General features: G+C 39.2%; 1 protein-coding gene across 1 annotated transcript; it reads right to left on the bottom strand.

Annotated features, from left to right (window-relative positions):
- Positions 1-35: 35 nt before the first annotated feature.
- LOC137603652 (pyridine nucleotide-disulfide oxidoreductase domain-containing protein 2-like) lies at positions 36-13,238 on the bottom strand. Its single transcript, XM_068327311.1, has 16 exons — positions 13,115-13,238; positions 10,756-10,775; positions 10,485-10,578; positions 9,168-9,241; positions 8,902-9,057; positions 8,546-8,699; positions 8,368-8,429; positions 8,189-8,286; positions 5,702-5,837; positions 5,416-5,550; positions 5,269-5,341; positions 3,533-3,686; positions 1,960-2,111; positions 905-1,011; positions 478-598; positions 36-219 (listed from the first exon to the last, which is right to left on the bottom strand). The coding sequence occupies exons 1-16, from the start codon at positions 13,236-13,238 to the stop codon at positions 149-151; spliced, it is 1,731 nt and encodes a 576-aa protein (XP_068183412.1). The 3' UTR covers positions 36-148.
- Between the last annotated feature and the right edge of the window lie 1,376 nt (positions 13,239-14,614).

The raw sequence follows: 14,614 nt of genomic DNA on the forward strand, positions 1-14,614 counted from the left end.
AAGTTTTTTTAATGAAAAAAAAAGACAAAATTCCTTTGAAAACAAGCTATTAATACCTGCTAAACAAACAGTGTTGGAATGTGTGGTTAAAACCATTCATGTACATAAATTAGACAAGAGACACTCAAAGACCACGCTGTCAGATGTTTCAGCGACGTTTCAGGTCAGCCATGACAGTGAGTGCTGCGTTCCATCCAGGGGCACCCATGACACCACCACCTACAAATACATGACACATCAAAAGATACAGGAGTGGGTAAGTCCTTTGGAACCATCAGAAACAATTCATTCTGACATCATCAGTGACTTCATATCTTTATCATCAGAGGTGAAGACTAAATTTAGTTAAAAGGTTCATTAATTATTCTCTAACTTCAGACAACATGACATGAATGATAGTACATATGCTAATCTACACAACAAATATCCATATTTGCTATTCTATATTTAACTGACAGTTCAGCATAAATAGCAAACCTGGATGGCAGCCGCTGCCACACAGGTACAGCCCTTTAACTGGGGAGCGGTAGTCTGACACACAGGGCAAAGGTCTTCCAAGGTAGAGCTGGTCCAGAGTCATCGATCCATGGAAGATATTCTAGAAACAAATATCTGTATTTTTGGCTGGTTCTTAATAGAATTGTGTTGTGATGAAAAAAGTAGCCTTTAATTTGTTGAATGTCTACCTCATGACACTGAATATAGCTGATGAGCTTTGATTTCAAATCATGCGTGATGGTAAAAATGTTTGTAGCCATTAAATGCTATCAAACAGCTATTTATTTAAAGGGATGAAGAGCAAACACAGCATAGACGCATATTGCTTCAAGTAATAAAAAGTTGGTTGTATCAAGTGTGATTAACATTTGAAATGATGCTCAGTTCTACTCTGTACAGTATGTACCCCTCCAGTGAGCCCATAGATCCTCTCCAGGTCAGGTGGTGCCAGAATGTCCCTGCCCACAACCGACTGTTTGAACCCTGGGGCGTATTGTTCCACCCAGTCAAATACTTAAGAGAGACAAAACAGCAGTTAATAAAAACATCATTTAATAGTTCACCCCTCATTAGTATGATGGTTTCTAAATGTGTTTCTATTGACTGTAAATGTGTGAAAACACTGCTAAAACATGCTGATCATATTCAGGTCCTCTCATGATGCAAAGAAAGAAGTGATGTCCATAGCCTGGCCCCGTCTGTGAGAGAACATTCCCCTGTCCCTGGATCAGGGACAGAAGTTCGGTGTGTCCAGCGGTAAGGTGGCAGCATGTCACAATGTTGTCGCTCAGAGCTAGACACACAAGTTGCTCAGTTGTTGGTTTTATAAATCAAGGTACTAACTACTTCTATCCTGCAAGTTTTTTTTTTGTGTGAACCTCATAATTTCAGCTTGGTTCAGCAATGTAGGTCAGCACAAAAGTAAATAACTCCCAACCATAGGGGAGCCAGCAACTGCATCCGGCCCACAGGTAAGTCTTGTTGTTACCTATGAGTATGGTGAAGTCTGCTTGTGTTTGGCTAACTTGTTAGTTCTGCTTCAGTCCACTTTGCAGAGGCATTTCAAGCGAGTTTCATGTCAATAAAGTGAGGGTCAAAAAGCGCGTTTGCCCCTCAGCTGTGTGTCTGTGTAGCCTGCTTATGTGTGTATGTGCGTGTGTTTGTGTCCGGTTGTCCTCGGTGTCATAGCGAGCCACAGTGATACATCCACCGTAAACATTACACTAAGTTACCGTAGCCACATCCTCTCTGTGACAGGGGTGTGTAACAGCATTCAAAGCCTGTTCTCTGAAGAACTCATTTCAATGACTTTTATACAGCTTACATTCAGGACCAGTATCAGTATACTATGAGACCTTCAAGTAAAACATTTTTGGTTCACACAAGGATTCTTCAATTGTAGGAAGTTATTTGCATGAGTAATAAAAGTTGACACATAAGGACTGGATCATTCTGGTATACCATTGTCTGAATAGGCCTCCTTGTCCTGGTCCGTCCATTTCTCGCCATTGATAAGGTAAGGGGTGTACTGGACAGAAAGAATCACCACATGGCTGCCGGGGGGGGCCAGAGTAGGATCCAGGACAGATGGGATGATCATCCTTATCATGGGTCTAGATTACATTAGAAGAGATTCTACTTTACTGTCCATGTACAGAGAAACAAACCTGAGACAATTAAATTACAGTCCAGCATAAAACAGAATTCCAGGGAACAATGTTATGTTAGAATGGGTTGTGTGAATCACAGAGAGAGGTCTGAATGTGCTACAACACTGACTACATGGACAGGCTCAACAGTAGCCTCAGCACAAACAGTAGTATGAGAAACATAAGAAGAAAAAAGACATTTATAGGACAAACAGCTGGTATAAGTGCACCATATGTACTGTATACTGCAATTTACAGAAGTGTGTCAAATTTGGTCCTTGTGAACTCTGCAATGCCCTCCTTGGTCTCATGTTGACGTGCATTTTTATTTGTAGGCTAAAAAGTGTGGTCCAAAGTTTGGAGTGTTAACTGGCAGTGAACAGGTTCACATCCTGACCACGACCCACCATGCCACTGTGCTGTCCATTTTCAAATTTACTAATGATACTGAAATCATGCTGATACATTGTGAGTAAGGAGGGAGTTCTGCAGAAGGCTCAGCACACAACTCTGTTTTTGAGATATTTTCCAGAGTGACTGCTAAATACTGTGGCTGTCTTACCTAACAGACTAGAGTCTGTTGGCCAAAGGGTCCACTATCTAGTTATGATTCATTTGGAGCGGACAATATAGGTGAAGACTGGCCTCAAGTCGGTTAACAGAATTCTCACAAATATGTTGTTGTCGTTCAGGTGAGAGAGAGGGTAATGTTGTCTGGAACAGGTCCAATGTGGATAGATATTAGGTTTTTAAATGAAATAGGTCTAGCTACTTCAGCACTTCATGATTGTCAGGTGGGCATTGTGACTTATTCGGACACTTGCTTGACAGAGGTGGCTTTATGATTCTGAGCTGTTCGAGTGCGTCTCAATAACTTGAAGCTGTCCTTGTCAAGCTGAAAAGAAGTGGCTGTGGTGGAGGGTAGCTTGGTGTATTGTTTTTGCCAATAGAAGTCATGAATAACTTTCCAGCTGGACTAATTCTACCAATAGCAGTGTAACATTTCAGCTCCATTCATTTCACTAGTGCTAGCCGTTAACGTCTAGCTTTCAGACCCACAGAAATACCCAGCAGTTTGGAACACCTGAGAAAAAACTGAGGACAAAACAGAGAGATATCCCACCAAATGTGGACTAACAAAATATGGAGAAGTCCACATTTGGTGAAAACAGAAAGATTAGTGTTAGCAGTAGTTAGCATCATGACTACAAGCCATTCAGGACTTATGAGGAAACACACAGGTATCACGTGGTGAGACTTTGAAACTTTTCTTACAGTAACAAATATCAGTTTTGGCATTTTCAATTTTGATTTTTTTTTTCTGTACACAAAGCTAGTTTGACTTATTCATGTGCAACGTAGATAAAATCTGTGAAGATCTGTACCTTGCAGAGGGATACCCATTCACGGCTTCTTTGTATGCTGTCTCCTGTACCTCCACACTGTCAGAGTTAAGATGAATAGTGCACTGATGGTGGGGTCCAGGTTTATCGTCTGATGTAGGACATGCCAGGAAATTTGGCAACTTGTCCACAGCCACTAGAAAAATAATTGAATTATAACCAGAGGGCAACATTAAATGTATACCTTACCTTATATTAAGAAAGAAAGTATCTTATAATCAGTTTATACTGTCTTCTCACTTATGTATCAATTATTTATTTAGTTTCTGTAACCGTTACTCCTGTGCAGAGTTTTGGGGTGGGGGTGGGGGGTTGCTGATAGCCAGCTGCAGTTTGGCAACAGGTCCATTTAAGGTCAACATATTGAAAGAAAAACAACTATTTTCACTGGATTCACATCTACTGTCAATTTAGAACTGGTTCACTGAAAATGCATGTTCTTGAGGTGGGAGAAGGAGGGAGACCCCGGCGGGAACTCATGTAGACATCATATACCATAAATGGTATACAATTTTTAAAGGTAGTACTGTTTTAAAATCTGTTACAAAAAGGTTTTGAAATCAGGTACTATACGGATTTATAATTTGGTACAGGAGATCCTCAAGATGTGGATTTCTGACTTACGAACATTCGTAGATACAAACAACTGTGTGCCGCCTTATCTGACTACTGTACTGTAGCATAGTGGACCCGTACCAAGGGCACAGGCTATGTGACCCATCTTTGTAGGTAAATTTTGTTCACCCTTGGTCATACATGGCAATATTAATGCATGCCACGAGTAGATAATAAATCTGTAGACACTTGGACTAGATATTGGCCAGTGGCAGTTATGGTGACTGTAATTTTGTCAATTATCGCTAATATTGACTTGGGGAGAACACCAGTGGGGGAGGGGTTTGTGTTTTGCCTTTTTTTTTGTAGAGAAAAGTGAGTATAATCAATACCATCTACCCATGGCACAACTCCCCAACAAAGATGACTCACATAGTCTGGCGACTTAGAATGGGTCCAGTGTCCAGATGCTGTGTCGTACGTCACTCTGAAAGAGTCTACAGAGCAGAGGACCCTCGCTCATTTTATGTATGAAATGGAAATTAAATGCCTATTCCAAAGTGTATTCTGTCAGATTTGAAAACCGTAACCAGCAGAATTTAACAAAGTACCATCTTCCGGAAAAAATTCCTTTATTTCCAGGGTAGAAAAGCAATCTAATGGCATTTAAAAATGGAATGGCACCCAAAAACATTACTCGAATCAAAAACCATATAGTACCAGATTAGAAATTCTTATAGTACGAGATATATAAACCGTATACTGTAGTACAAGATTTGAAATCAGTATAGCACCAGATTTTAAAACAGTATCAACCTTAAAAATGTTATAGCACAAGGTATACATTTCCTTCAAAAACACATATTCCATTCCAAATTGCATATGTATTCAACTACAATGTATTCAACACCACATAATGTCTTTTCAACGAGGTTTCAGCTTCGTATAGAACTGGGTTGGAGTTACACCATGGGTATGCACAGAATATGCCCCAAAACTAGAGAGTGTAGTGACTTATCCAATAAATGAAACCATAACTATCATGATTTAGGATCATGATTTGAAATGAAATGAAACTATCTTTACTTTACTGTCCCCTATAGAGGAAATGATCTTTCCAATCTACAAACTGGTGCTTAAAATGACAGATAGAGGATATTTACCATTTATCTTTGTGAATGGTGAGGTGTAGTCAATCTGATCTACAGCTTTGATGAACTCTGGAGAAAGGACACCCTACCATGAAAACAGGAGGACTGAGTAAATCGTAGTCTGTCCCATAGATCACAGTCATTACTTTCTGTTTTTACCTGTGGAGTGAGGTTCTTGAAGGTAACATATGGTGTGGCATTTGATAAAACAACTTTACTCTGGATCTCTGTGCCATCCTTCAGCACCACTCCCTCTGCTGCACCATCTGAATCAACCAGGACCTGTCCCACATCCTGCAGAGAATCTACCGTATATTATAATTGCGCTTGTCCCTCCGTTACTCAGTCAGTAAGTTAGTCAGTTAGTTAGTATGGATGAACATAACAATGACCAAATCAACACAATTATTGTGTTGAATTATATATTATTTATTGATTATATTACCTTCTCAGTGAAAATATCTACACCATGGGATCGAGCAGACTGAGCAAGAGCTTGAGACAGGCCTCCCATTCCTCCCTCCACATAACCACGTGTTTCCTTCACCTTTGATCCCATCACATGATGCAAGAGAACATACCTTCAAGACAAGCCAGAATTTAATCACTGTACTCAAAGTCATAAATGATGGTCATCTGAACACGGATGTATAAAAATCCTCTGTTCTGGTATCTGGATCTCAGTGTTCTATTTGACAAAGTTAATCATAACATACTATCCAGCAGATTGGAAGAGTGGGTGTGACTTACTTTGAACCAATGCACTCTGCTGCATTGGGTCAAATTTGACTCACAAGATGGGGACTTTTTTGTGTCAATTGGAAAACATGAATCCGAGTGAACTAAGATCACATGTTGGGTCCCTCAAGGATCCATTCTTGGACCATTTCTATTCAACACCTTTATGCTTTACCTAGCTCAGATTATGTAACATCACAACATCTTAGATCATACTAAAAGCCGATGACAGTCAACTCTATATGTCAGTGTCATGTTTTGATTATTGTTCCTTACTCTCATTGAGTAACTGTATTTATCAAATCAATAAGTGCAAGTGCCAGAATTTTCTCCAGCTAAATGCAGAAAAAACAGATGCAATCATTTTTAGCTCTAAAATGAAAGCGCAAATATCAGCTTTGTCACTTACAGCTTCAAATCAAGCCAGAAACCTAGGTGTAATTATTGATGCAGACCTGAACTTAAACAAAATTCTCAAGTGATTAGTTGTTAATTAATAGACAAATCACTAAATCTATCTATTACCAGCTGAAAAAAATATAAAAAATAAAAAATAAATAGAATTAAAGGGCTTGTCTAAACAAGAATTCATGCATTCATTTTTAGTACATTTGATTATTGCAACGGCGTCTTATAGGTCTAAACAAAAAATCAGTCAGGCAGCTGCAGCTTATTCATAATGATGCTGCCTTACAACCACGAAGAAATTGGTCTACATTACAACAGCCATTAAATCATAAATATTCATAAATGGATTTCCTGTTTGTAAAGGGATATACAATATTTTACTGCTGGTCTACAAAACTCTGAATGGTCCCAGGTGAATCATCCAGACCCCTAGGTAATCTGTAACTGGATCGTTGTGTGTTCCAAGAACAAGAACCAAACAAGGTGAGGCAGCATTCAGTTAACAGACTTCCTGTAGAGCTGATCTTTAAATCAGGGATAAAACATTACTGTTTACTGAAGCATACTTTTAAAACCATTGCAATCAGAGACTGCAACATCCCGCGCCACCCCTGAATTCAAAATTTTACCCTGACCTACTGTCATAGGTCAGGGTCATTTAATAAAAGACCCATGATCCAACATGTAACTGGTGTATATTATTTATCATGACGTTTCAGAGATGTGTACCTAAAAAGATATAAAAGTAAAAATGTGACCTTGACCTAGTTTTTCAAGGTCAAAGTTGTGATCTAATGTTCATCCCCTTGCCTCCCTGAATATAATGCCTTTTGTTTCATCTTTATATCTTATAGGGTTCTTGAGATATGTGCAAAAATACTCAGGATAGACTAGAACCAACGCAGTCAGGGACTTAAACATCCCACAACACTCTGAATTCAAAATTTTACCGTGACTGACAGTATTTTCATAGATCAAAGCACTAGCTTTGATCTTTGGTCTTACACTGGCCTTCTCCCTCGTCTTTCTATCTTATCCGGTTCCTGAGTGTGCAAAAGTTGAAATTTGACCTTGACCTAGTTTTCTCAAGGTCAAAGTCATCCTCTCATTTTCATCCCCTTTGCTGCCCGAGTAATGTGTTTTTTGTTTCATCTTCCTATCTGCAACGGTTGTGAAGATATTTGGTGGACGAACAGATGGACGGAGGGACAAACACACAAACACTGACAATTACAATACATCACCGCTTCGTGGGATGTAATTAAACACCTACTTCCTGTATTCTATTGTCATCAGTTTTTATATTTTTAACCATACTACTTTTCTCTTTTTCATTGTTTTCTTAATTTAATGACAATGTACTGTAACGTTTTGTGGTGAGTTCAGATGTAGGGGCTGAGTTTGAGATTCTTCTGCCTTAAGGGTGACACTGCTAGATTCATCAGAAAGGGAAACCTGTCCGATAAATCAGTTGTGCAAACCTCTATGGAATCCAGGGGAGCTTCAAGAAACTAAATGGCATTTAATGACTCACATTACACTACAACACCGTAATTTTATTCCTGTTCTTATTTATTATTCTTGATTTTACATTAACTTTCACTTCTTTTTCTTTTTCTCCCTCTCAGTGCATTACTACTTTGTTCTGGTTTTATTTTTTTATTTGTGTTCACTTTTTTAATCAATTGTTTTTTATTGTTATATAAAGCACTTTGAATTACCTTGTGTTGAAATGTGCACAGCAGATTTATAGTTCAGAATGTTAATGTTGCACAGTGTTTCTCACCCACTGCCAGGATTACTTGGACTGGTCATGGCTCCAATAACAGCATCAGTTGCCAGTGTTGCTTTCAGGAAATCGGAATCAAACCACTGATTGAGGATCTATGGCAGAAAACACAAGCCAATCACAATTCCATAAATAGAAAACATATATCAATGAAGTTTTAGAAAACTATTACAAACCTTCATTATTGGTGCCGTTACAATCTCATAAAAGTCTGGAATTTTTTTGCCTAAAGTCAGACCTTCAAATTCAAAATCACAGTAACAGAAACAAGATTGGTACATGTTCAATCATTTCTCAGTGTGATGGAGAAAAATATGAATATTTTATTTCCTAAGCCTGAATTCATTTACCCACCACATCTGACAATTGGCATCAGGGTTTTGACAGCAGCCATCCTCTTCCTCAATGATCCAGATGTGATACCTGCAACATCTACAGGAGGAGCGTCCAGAAGAGGGTGGATTCCTTCTGATAGCTTTTCAAGGTGTGCGACATAATTTGGGTAAGCCTGGGTACAAATCAAAGTTTGGGTGAAGGCAAAGATGAGAATTGGGGTGTGGCATTGTGTGAAAAAAGACTGAATAAGTGGATAAATACAGGCTAAAAGAGACAGAGCAGCTTCACTTTATACTTCTGGAACAACTTTGGAATTTTATCTGCTTTGGTCAATACAACAAACATTTGCTCAGCCTATCATATGCTTCAATTACCTTAGCATCCTTCAGTGAAAACTTGCCAATCTCCATCTGGTTCATGGACTGGTCTGAGCCCAAGGTGAGAGATCTGGGTGGGGCACCTCTGACCCCCTCCTCCAACAGAGGGCTGAAAGTATGGGGGTCCCTCATGTATACCTTTAACCCATGTTTCTAAACATTTATATGGAAAACCATAGTTTTAAAAAAACGAGATTTATCACTTTAATTCTTCTACCAATGCTTTCATTAATTTAATTTATGTAATTCACAATTTTGTTTACCTTAAGCTCCAAGTCTGAATAAATGTGGGGTCTTAGTAAACTCAGTACAGCGGAACACCTGGAGAAGTGGAAACCTGCACAGAATTTTGTTACGCGAACAATGATATGGGTGGCGTGGTTGCACAGTGGGTAGCACTGTCGCCACAAGACGGTTCTGGGTTCGCAACTCTGTGCGGAGTCTGCACGTTATCCCCATGTCTGCGTGGGTTCTCTCCAGGCTCTCCAACTTTTTCCCACTTCCAAAAATATGTGCTTCAGATGAATTGACCAGTTCCAAATTGACCTTAGGTATAAGTGTGTGTTTGTTTGTCTCTCTGTGGTACACTGGCGTTTCCCTCGCCTCACGCCCCTCGTCAGCTGGGATAGGCTCCAGCCCCCCGCGACCCGCCACAGCGAATGAAGCGGTTGACGATGAATGAATGAATATCATGGATATTGTTTTAGTTAGCATCCTTTGTGAAGCTGACGTGTTCTCCTACACTAGTACTTGTAGTAGTACAACTTCATTTTCTCCCAACATGAGCACACCATCGCTGCCATCACAATATCCAACAGCCAATAATCACACTGCGCATGTGTTCCTGGGTCAAGGGCTACAACTCTTTATCGTAGAGAACAGAGTAAGGGAGCACTATATGTTAACACATCCATCCATTTTCTTGAAGACAAGATGACTTTAAGTGCTTCGCCTTCAGCTGTCTTTTCAACTTGCAGTCACGTTTGTTGTTGGGGTCTCTCCCAGCTTGATACAAGTGAGAAGCGGAGTGCATCCTGGGTACGTCGCCAACACATTAAGGGGTCGCATAAAAGACAAGTAACTACCAACGTCTACGGTCAACTTGATGTTTTCAATTCACCTCATGCTTTTGGAGATAGGAGGAAGCCAGAGAACCCGGCAAACCCGGAGTGACCCCATGCAGACACGGGGAGTACATACAAACTCTAAACAGAAGGGAACTGAACCGGGGAACCTTCCTGCCGTCAGGCAACAGAGCTACCCACTGCATTACTGTGCCGCCACCTGGTTTTTCTGCTTTGTGTATAACAAGTGTTACTGTTACCTCTCCCAGCTGGATACAGGCGAAAGGCAGGGTACCCCCTAAATGCAATGCCAGATGGAATTGCAAGGACTTTTGAATATCATTGGCTATAATTGAAGACTCACAGCACAAAGAAAATTGGTAGCCCCACACACAAGCATCTTAGTTTTCCACAGTGTACAAATTATAACATAAATATAACATAATATAACATTTTGTGACGATGGCTTAAACCACCATCATGACTTATGATATGGTCAGCCAGTCGCCATCGTACCAGGAAAGATCTCCTCTGTCACAGCTGCTCCTCCCAGGACATGTCTGCGCTCCAGCACTGCTGTCTTCAGTCCTCCCTTCTGAAGATAGGCAGCCTAAACACACACACAAGAACACACACACACACACACACACACACACACACACACACACACACACGCACACACATATACACACTCACACACACATACACATACACACACATTGTTCTCCTTTGTCTGAAGCATATATTTTATTCCATAGTGTGTTTGGGAACAAATATACAAACTCACAGCCACCAGTCCATTGTGTCCTGCAAAAATATAGAATGATATCATTTTCATTTCATTTCTTTCATCAAAATGAAATGTATCCATAGGTATTAATAATATTTTTAAAATTCAACCATGTTAAATTTTTTAAAGCTGCTTGAGTCAAGTTGACTGATTCCAAAATTTACTGTTTGTATAGTTGATGTATAGTTCTGATACATTGCATATATAAATATGTAAGACAGTGGAATTACAGATTAGTAAAAATATTATTTCATTGACCATTTAAGAGGTGAACATAAAAAAAAGTTCCACAAACTGAATTGTATTGAAAAATAAAAAATATCATGTGTATCTACTAGGGTGGTACGGATAACGCATTTTTGACGAATACAATTCAGCTTGCCTCTATTTCGGTGTTTAGTTACCTGGTGAACTTTCTTGTTGTTGTATTTTTGTTGCACTTACATTTAACCACCGCCTCCACTCGTCTTCTTTTTTACTTGTTTGTTCTAAACTGTTCAAATTAATAATTCTAAATAAATATTTTAACTGAGACATAGCGCGCATACACACACACACACACACACACACACAGACACACACACACACACACACACTCACACACACACACACACACACACACACACACACACACACACACACACACACACACACACACACACACACACACACACACACACACACACTCACTCACTCACTCAAGAAATCAACATTGTTTAACTTTATGTGGAAAAAAAAGGCAAGAATATTAGGTGCTAAAAATAAATAATTGTTAAAAAAAAGTTACACTGAAAAAGAAGAAAAAAATTAGAAGTTTTGTTAAGTATGACAATTCTTGTTCATGCATACTTCGTAGTTGATAATTTCCTATTGCATGCAATTCATTAATACATTTTGTGTTTACTCGCTCTTTTTATAGTTCCTTTACTAAAGTGATCAGAAGCGTTGAGTCTCAATTCTGAGGCTCTTGGGTAAATAGTCATTCATAGACTTAAGAATATTCATGTTCTGACTCAGTTCCATAAAAAACTTGTTCTGTAAATAGTTGTCTAACTTTTCGAACAAAAAATTGACTTGAATCTCAATTTCGAGGCTGTTCTGTAAATGGTTTTAAAATAAACAATAAATATAGCAACTTGTGATCAATCCATATCAATTTAGACTTAAAATAATGTCGCGATTTAAGCCCCACCCATTTCCGGTCAAACCACACGAACTTCCGGTTTAAGCCCCGCCCATTCTGAGTACCGATACGAATACAGATAATCTAGTTGGTTGAACAGATACAGATACAGATAGAGGTGTACTCGCTCATCCCTAGTATCTACACATAAACACATGCACATGTACACGCAGCTCTATCTTACATTTGTGGTTTATCCTTTTGTTGCTGCCCGATCCAGCATCATCTCACATGATGCTATTTCACTCATCATTATCTTCCAGATATTCAGATTATCCAAAAAAATCCAAATTGAGAGTGTACTTTTTATCACATTTGGTGTTTCATCCACCAGAAGATGCAAGTATGGAGATACTGAGTTCGTCTCACTGATGTACCTACAATTTCAGAACTTTTTGCAAGATTGCTCATCCAATCAATTCCATGTAAGAGATTATACATTTCTAGGATGTGTATCTGCTCATTATGACAATTCATAGTATATTCACCAAATGTAGTCATTTATTGTCAGTTTGCTTTTATTACTATTTTACGATATGCAGTCATCATACCTCAGGCAGACTTTGCAGCTGAATACCTTTATAATACATTACATACGTACATTGACATGATCACCATGGTATACCCCATAATATGGGTTCCAGGACGTGTGCTCTGCTATGTTACAAATATTATTTCCATGTAAAAACAAATTATTGATAATTCCATACTGATATCTATTATCTTGGTTATTTGTGGAGAGACACCATCTGTGTCTTTGACTTTCCTACAGAAATATTTTTTAATAAGGATCACCAACAGTGTCTCTTTCTTTATCTCACTGCCATTTCTAGAATATTTTATCCATACACTGAACCATAATGCTGTATAAAATATAATACACTGGACACTTTGGAAACCTTACAAGAGTGCTTGATTATGAGATTTACACTATTTTTTATCATTGGAGTATAGCTGTATCACATGAACTGAATGAAAAGCTTCTTAAGCAGAACATTACATAAACAGCTGATAAACAGCTGTCGTGGGAATAGTGTTCACACACAGCGGGAGACAGAGTTATATTCCTGCTAGAATTTCATTCAATAACTGATGGGCATTTTTGCAAAAACAATAGGTAAGGATGGTTGCAATCCTGTATCATAAGTTGTAAATACAATCTACAGAACTCACCTCCTCCAATCACCACTGCTTCATACTGGGATTTTAAACTAGTCTGACTGGAAGCGTATCTAGATATTGTCCTCAAAACACTCACAGACCACTGTCCTCGGTGAGTCCAAACCGCTGCAGTCATGGCTAAAACTAAGCGTGTCACCTCATACCTGGAGCCAGGTTAAAGAACTCCATGTCACCTTGCTTGGCTGGTTGGACGAGGTGGCAGGAGGTAATGATCATCAGTTACACAATAAATGTTTTGCATTTGTGCGTGATATCTTTAATAACGTAAGATGTGACGCCACTTGGCTTCCAAATATCTATCGGCAAAACTGAAAAACAGAAACATAATTAAAGTGAGTATGAGTATATTTTTGAAATCAAGTTTCTGAAAAAAATACTCATATAACAAGTTTTGTCAAATTTGTCAATATTTATCCAAATGTCTTTGGCTTAAAGCCCAGTTGCGCTTAGGCTTGTTTGTCTCCTACTGTAATTAAAATATATTCATTTTAATCCTGTCAGTGTTTTGGTGCTCTAAAGACGATCTTCATGACACTAGTTTCAGGATGACGAGCTTCTTTTCGCTCCAAACTGAGTGCCTCATTCATTCAACATTTTTGGGTTAAAGTGAAGATCAAGCACTCGGGAGGAAGCTTTGGTTGCTGTAAGATTTTAAGTTCTGACAGTTTTTGTGATGCTTGTGGTTGTCACATAATAGCCATAATTCTCAGGTACTTAAAGCATCATGATGAATGTTCTAAAAGAAAAAGAATCTACAGGTGTAAAACATTTTGTACTAGGGAGACTGCCAGAGGAAAATTTCCAAAATAATCTGGGGGAAAACATTGTCCATCAGTTGTGCAGAGGATTCAGACACTCAGGTCAAAATATCCCACCTCACTTCTTCATCAGGGTGCGTCTTACAGAGAATCTCCTAGAGAAGGGTCTGACTATTGTGGGAACGTTGTGACAGAACAAGCCAGACATTCCTCCAATCATGAAGGCTTCCAAGTCCAGAGAGGTCCACAGGACCGAATTTGGGTTCAATGGCAACATGACCATGATAAGCGATGTAAGAAAGAAAGGAAAGGCTGATCTGCTGCTTAGCACAACACACCACAGCAGGACAGTGGATGAAAACAGCACAAAGAAAAAACAAGAAGTGATCCTCTTCTACAATCAGACGAAAGTGGATGTAATGGACCAGATGGTTGGGAACTACACCTGCAAACGCCAGAGCCAGAGATGGCCCATGGTGCTCTGGTGTAAATGATTGACTTTGCCACTCTGAATACCTATACACTTTTCAGGGCTCAGCACCCTGAAGTCTACACAGGCATCGCCAATGGACAATGACACTTACTCACAGAGCTCTCAATGGAGCTTGTATGAAAGTATGAATGAAGGTAGATGAAGGTACCCCAAACCTACCAACCTACACTGCAGCAACAATGGAAAGGGTTGGAGTGACAAAGACTGCTGCAATCCGGCCACAGGGAATAGACACATGTC

This window comes from Antennarius striatus, chromosome 11, assembly GCF_040054535.1.
Source record: "Antennarius striatus isolate MH-2024 chromosome 11, ASM4005453v1, whole genome shotgun sequence".
Lineage (NCBI taxonomy): Eukaryota > Metazoa > Chordata > Actinopteri > Lophiiformes > Antennariidae > Antennarius > Antennarius striatus.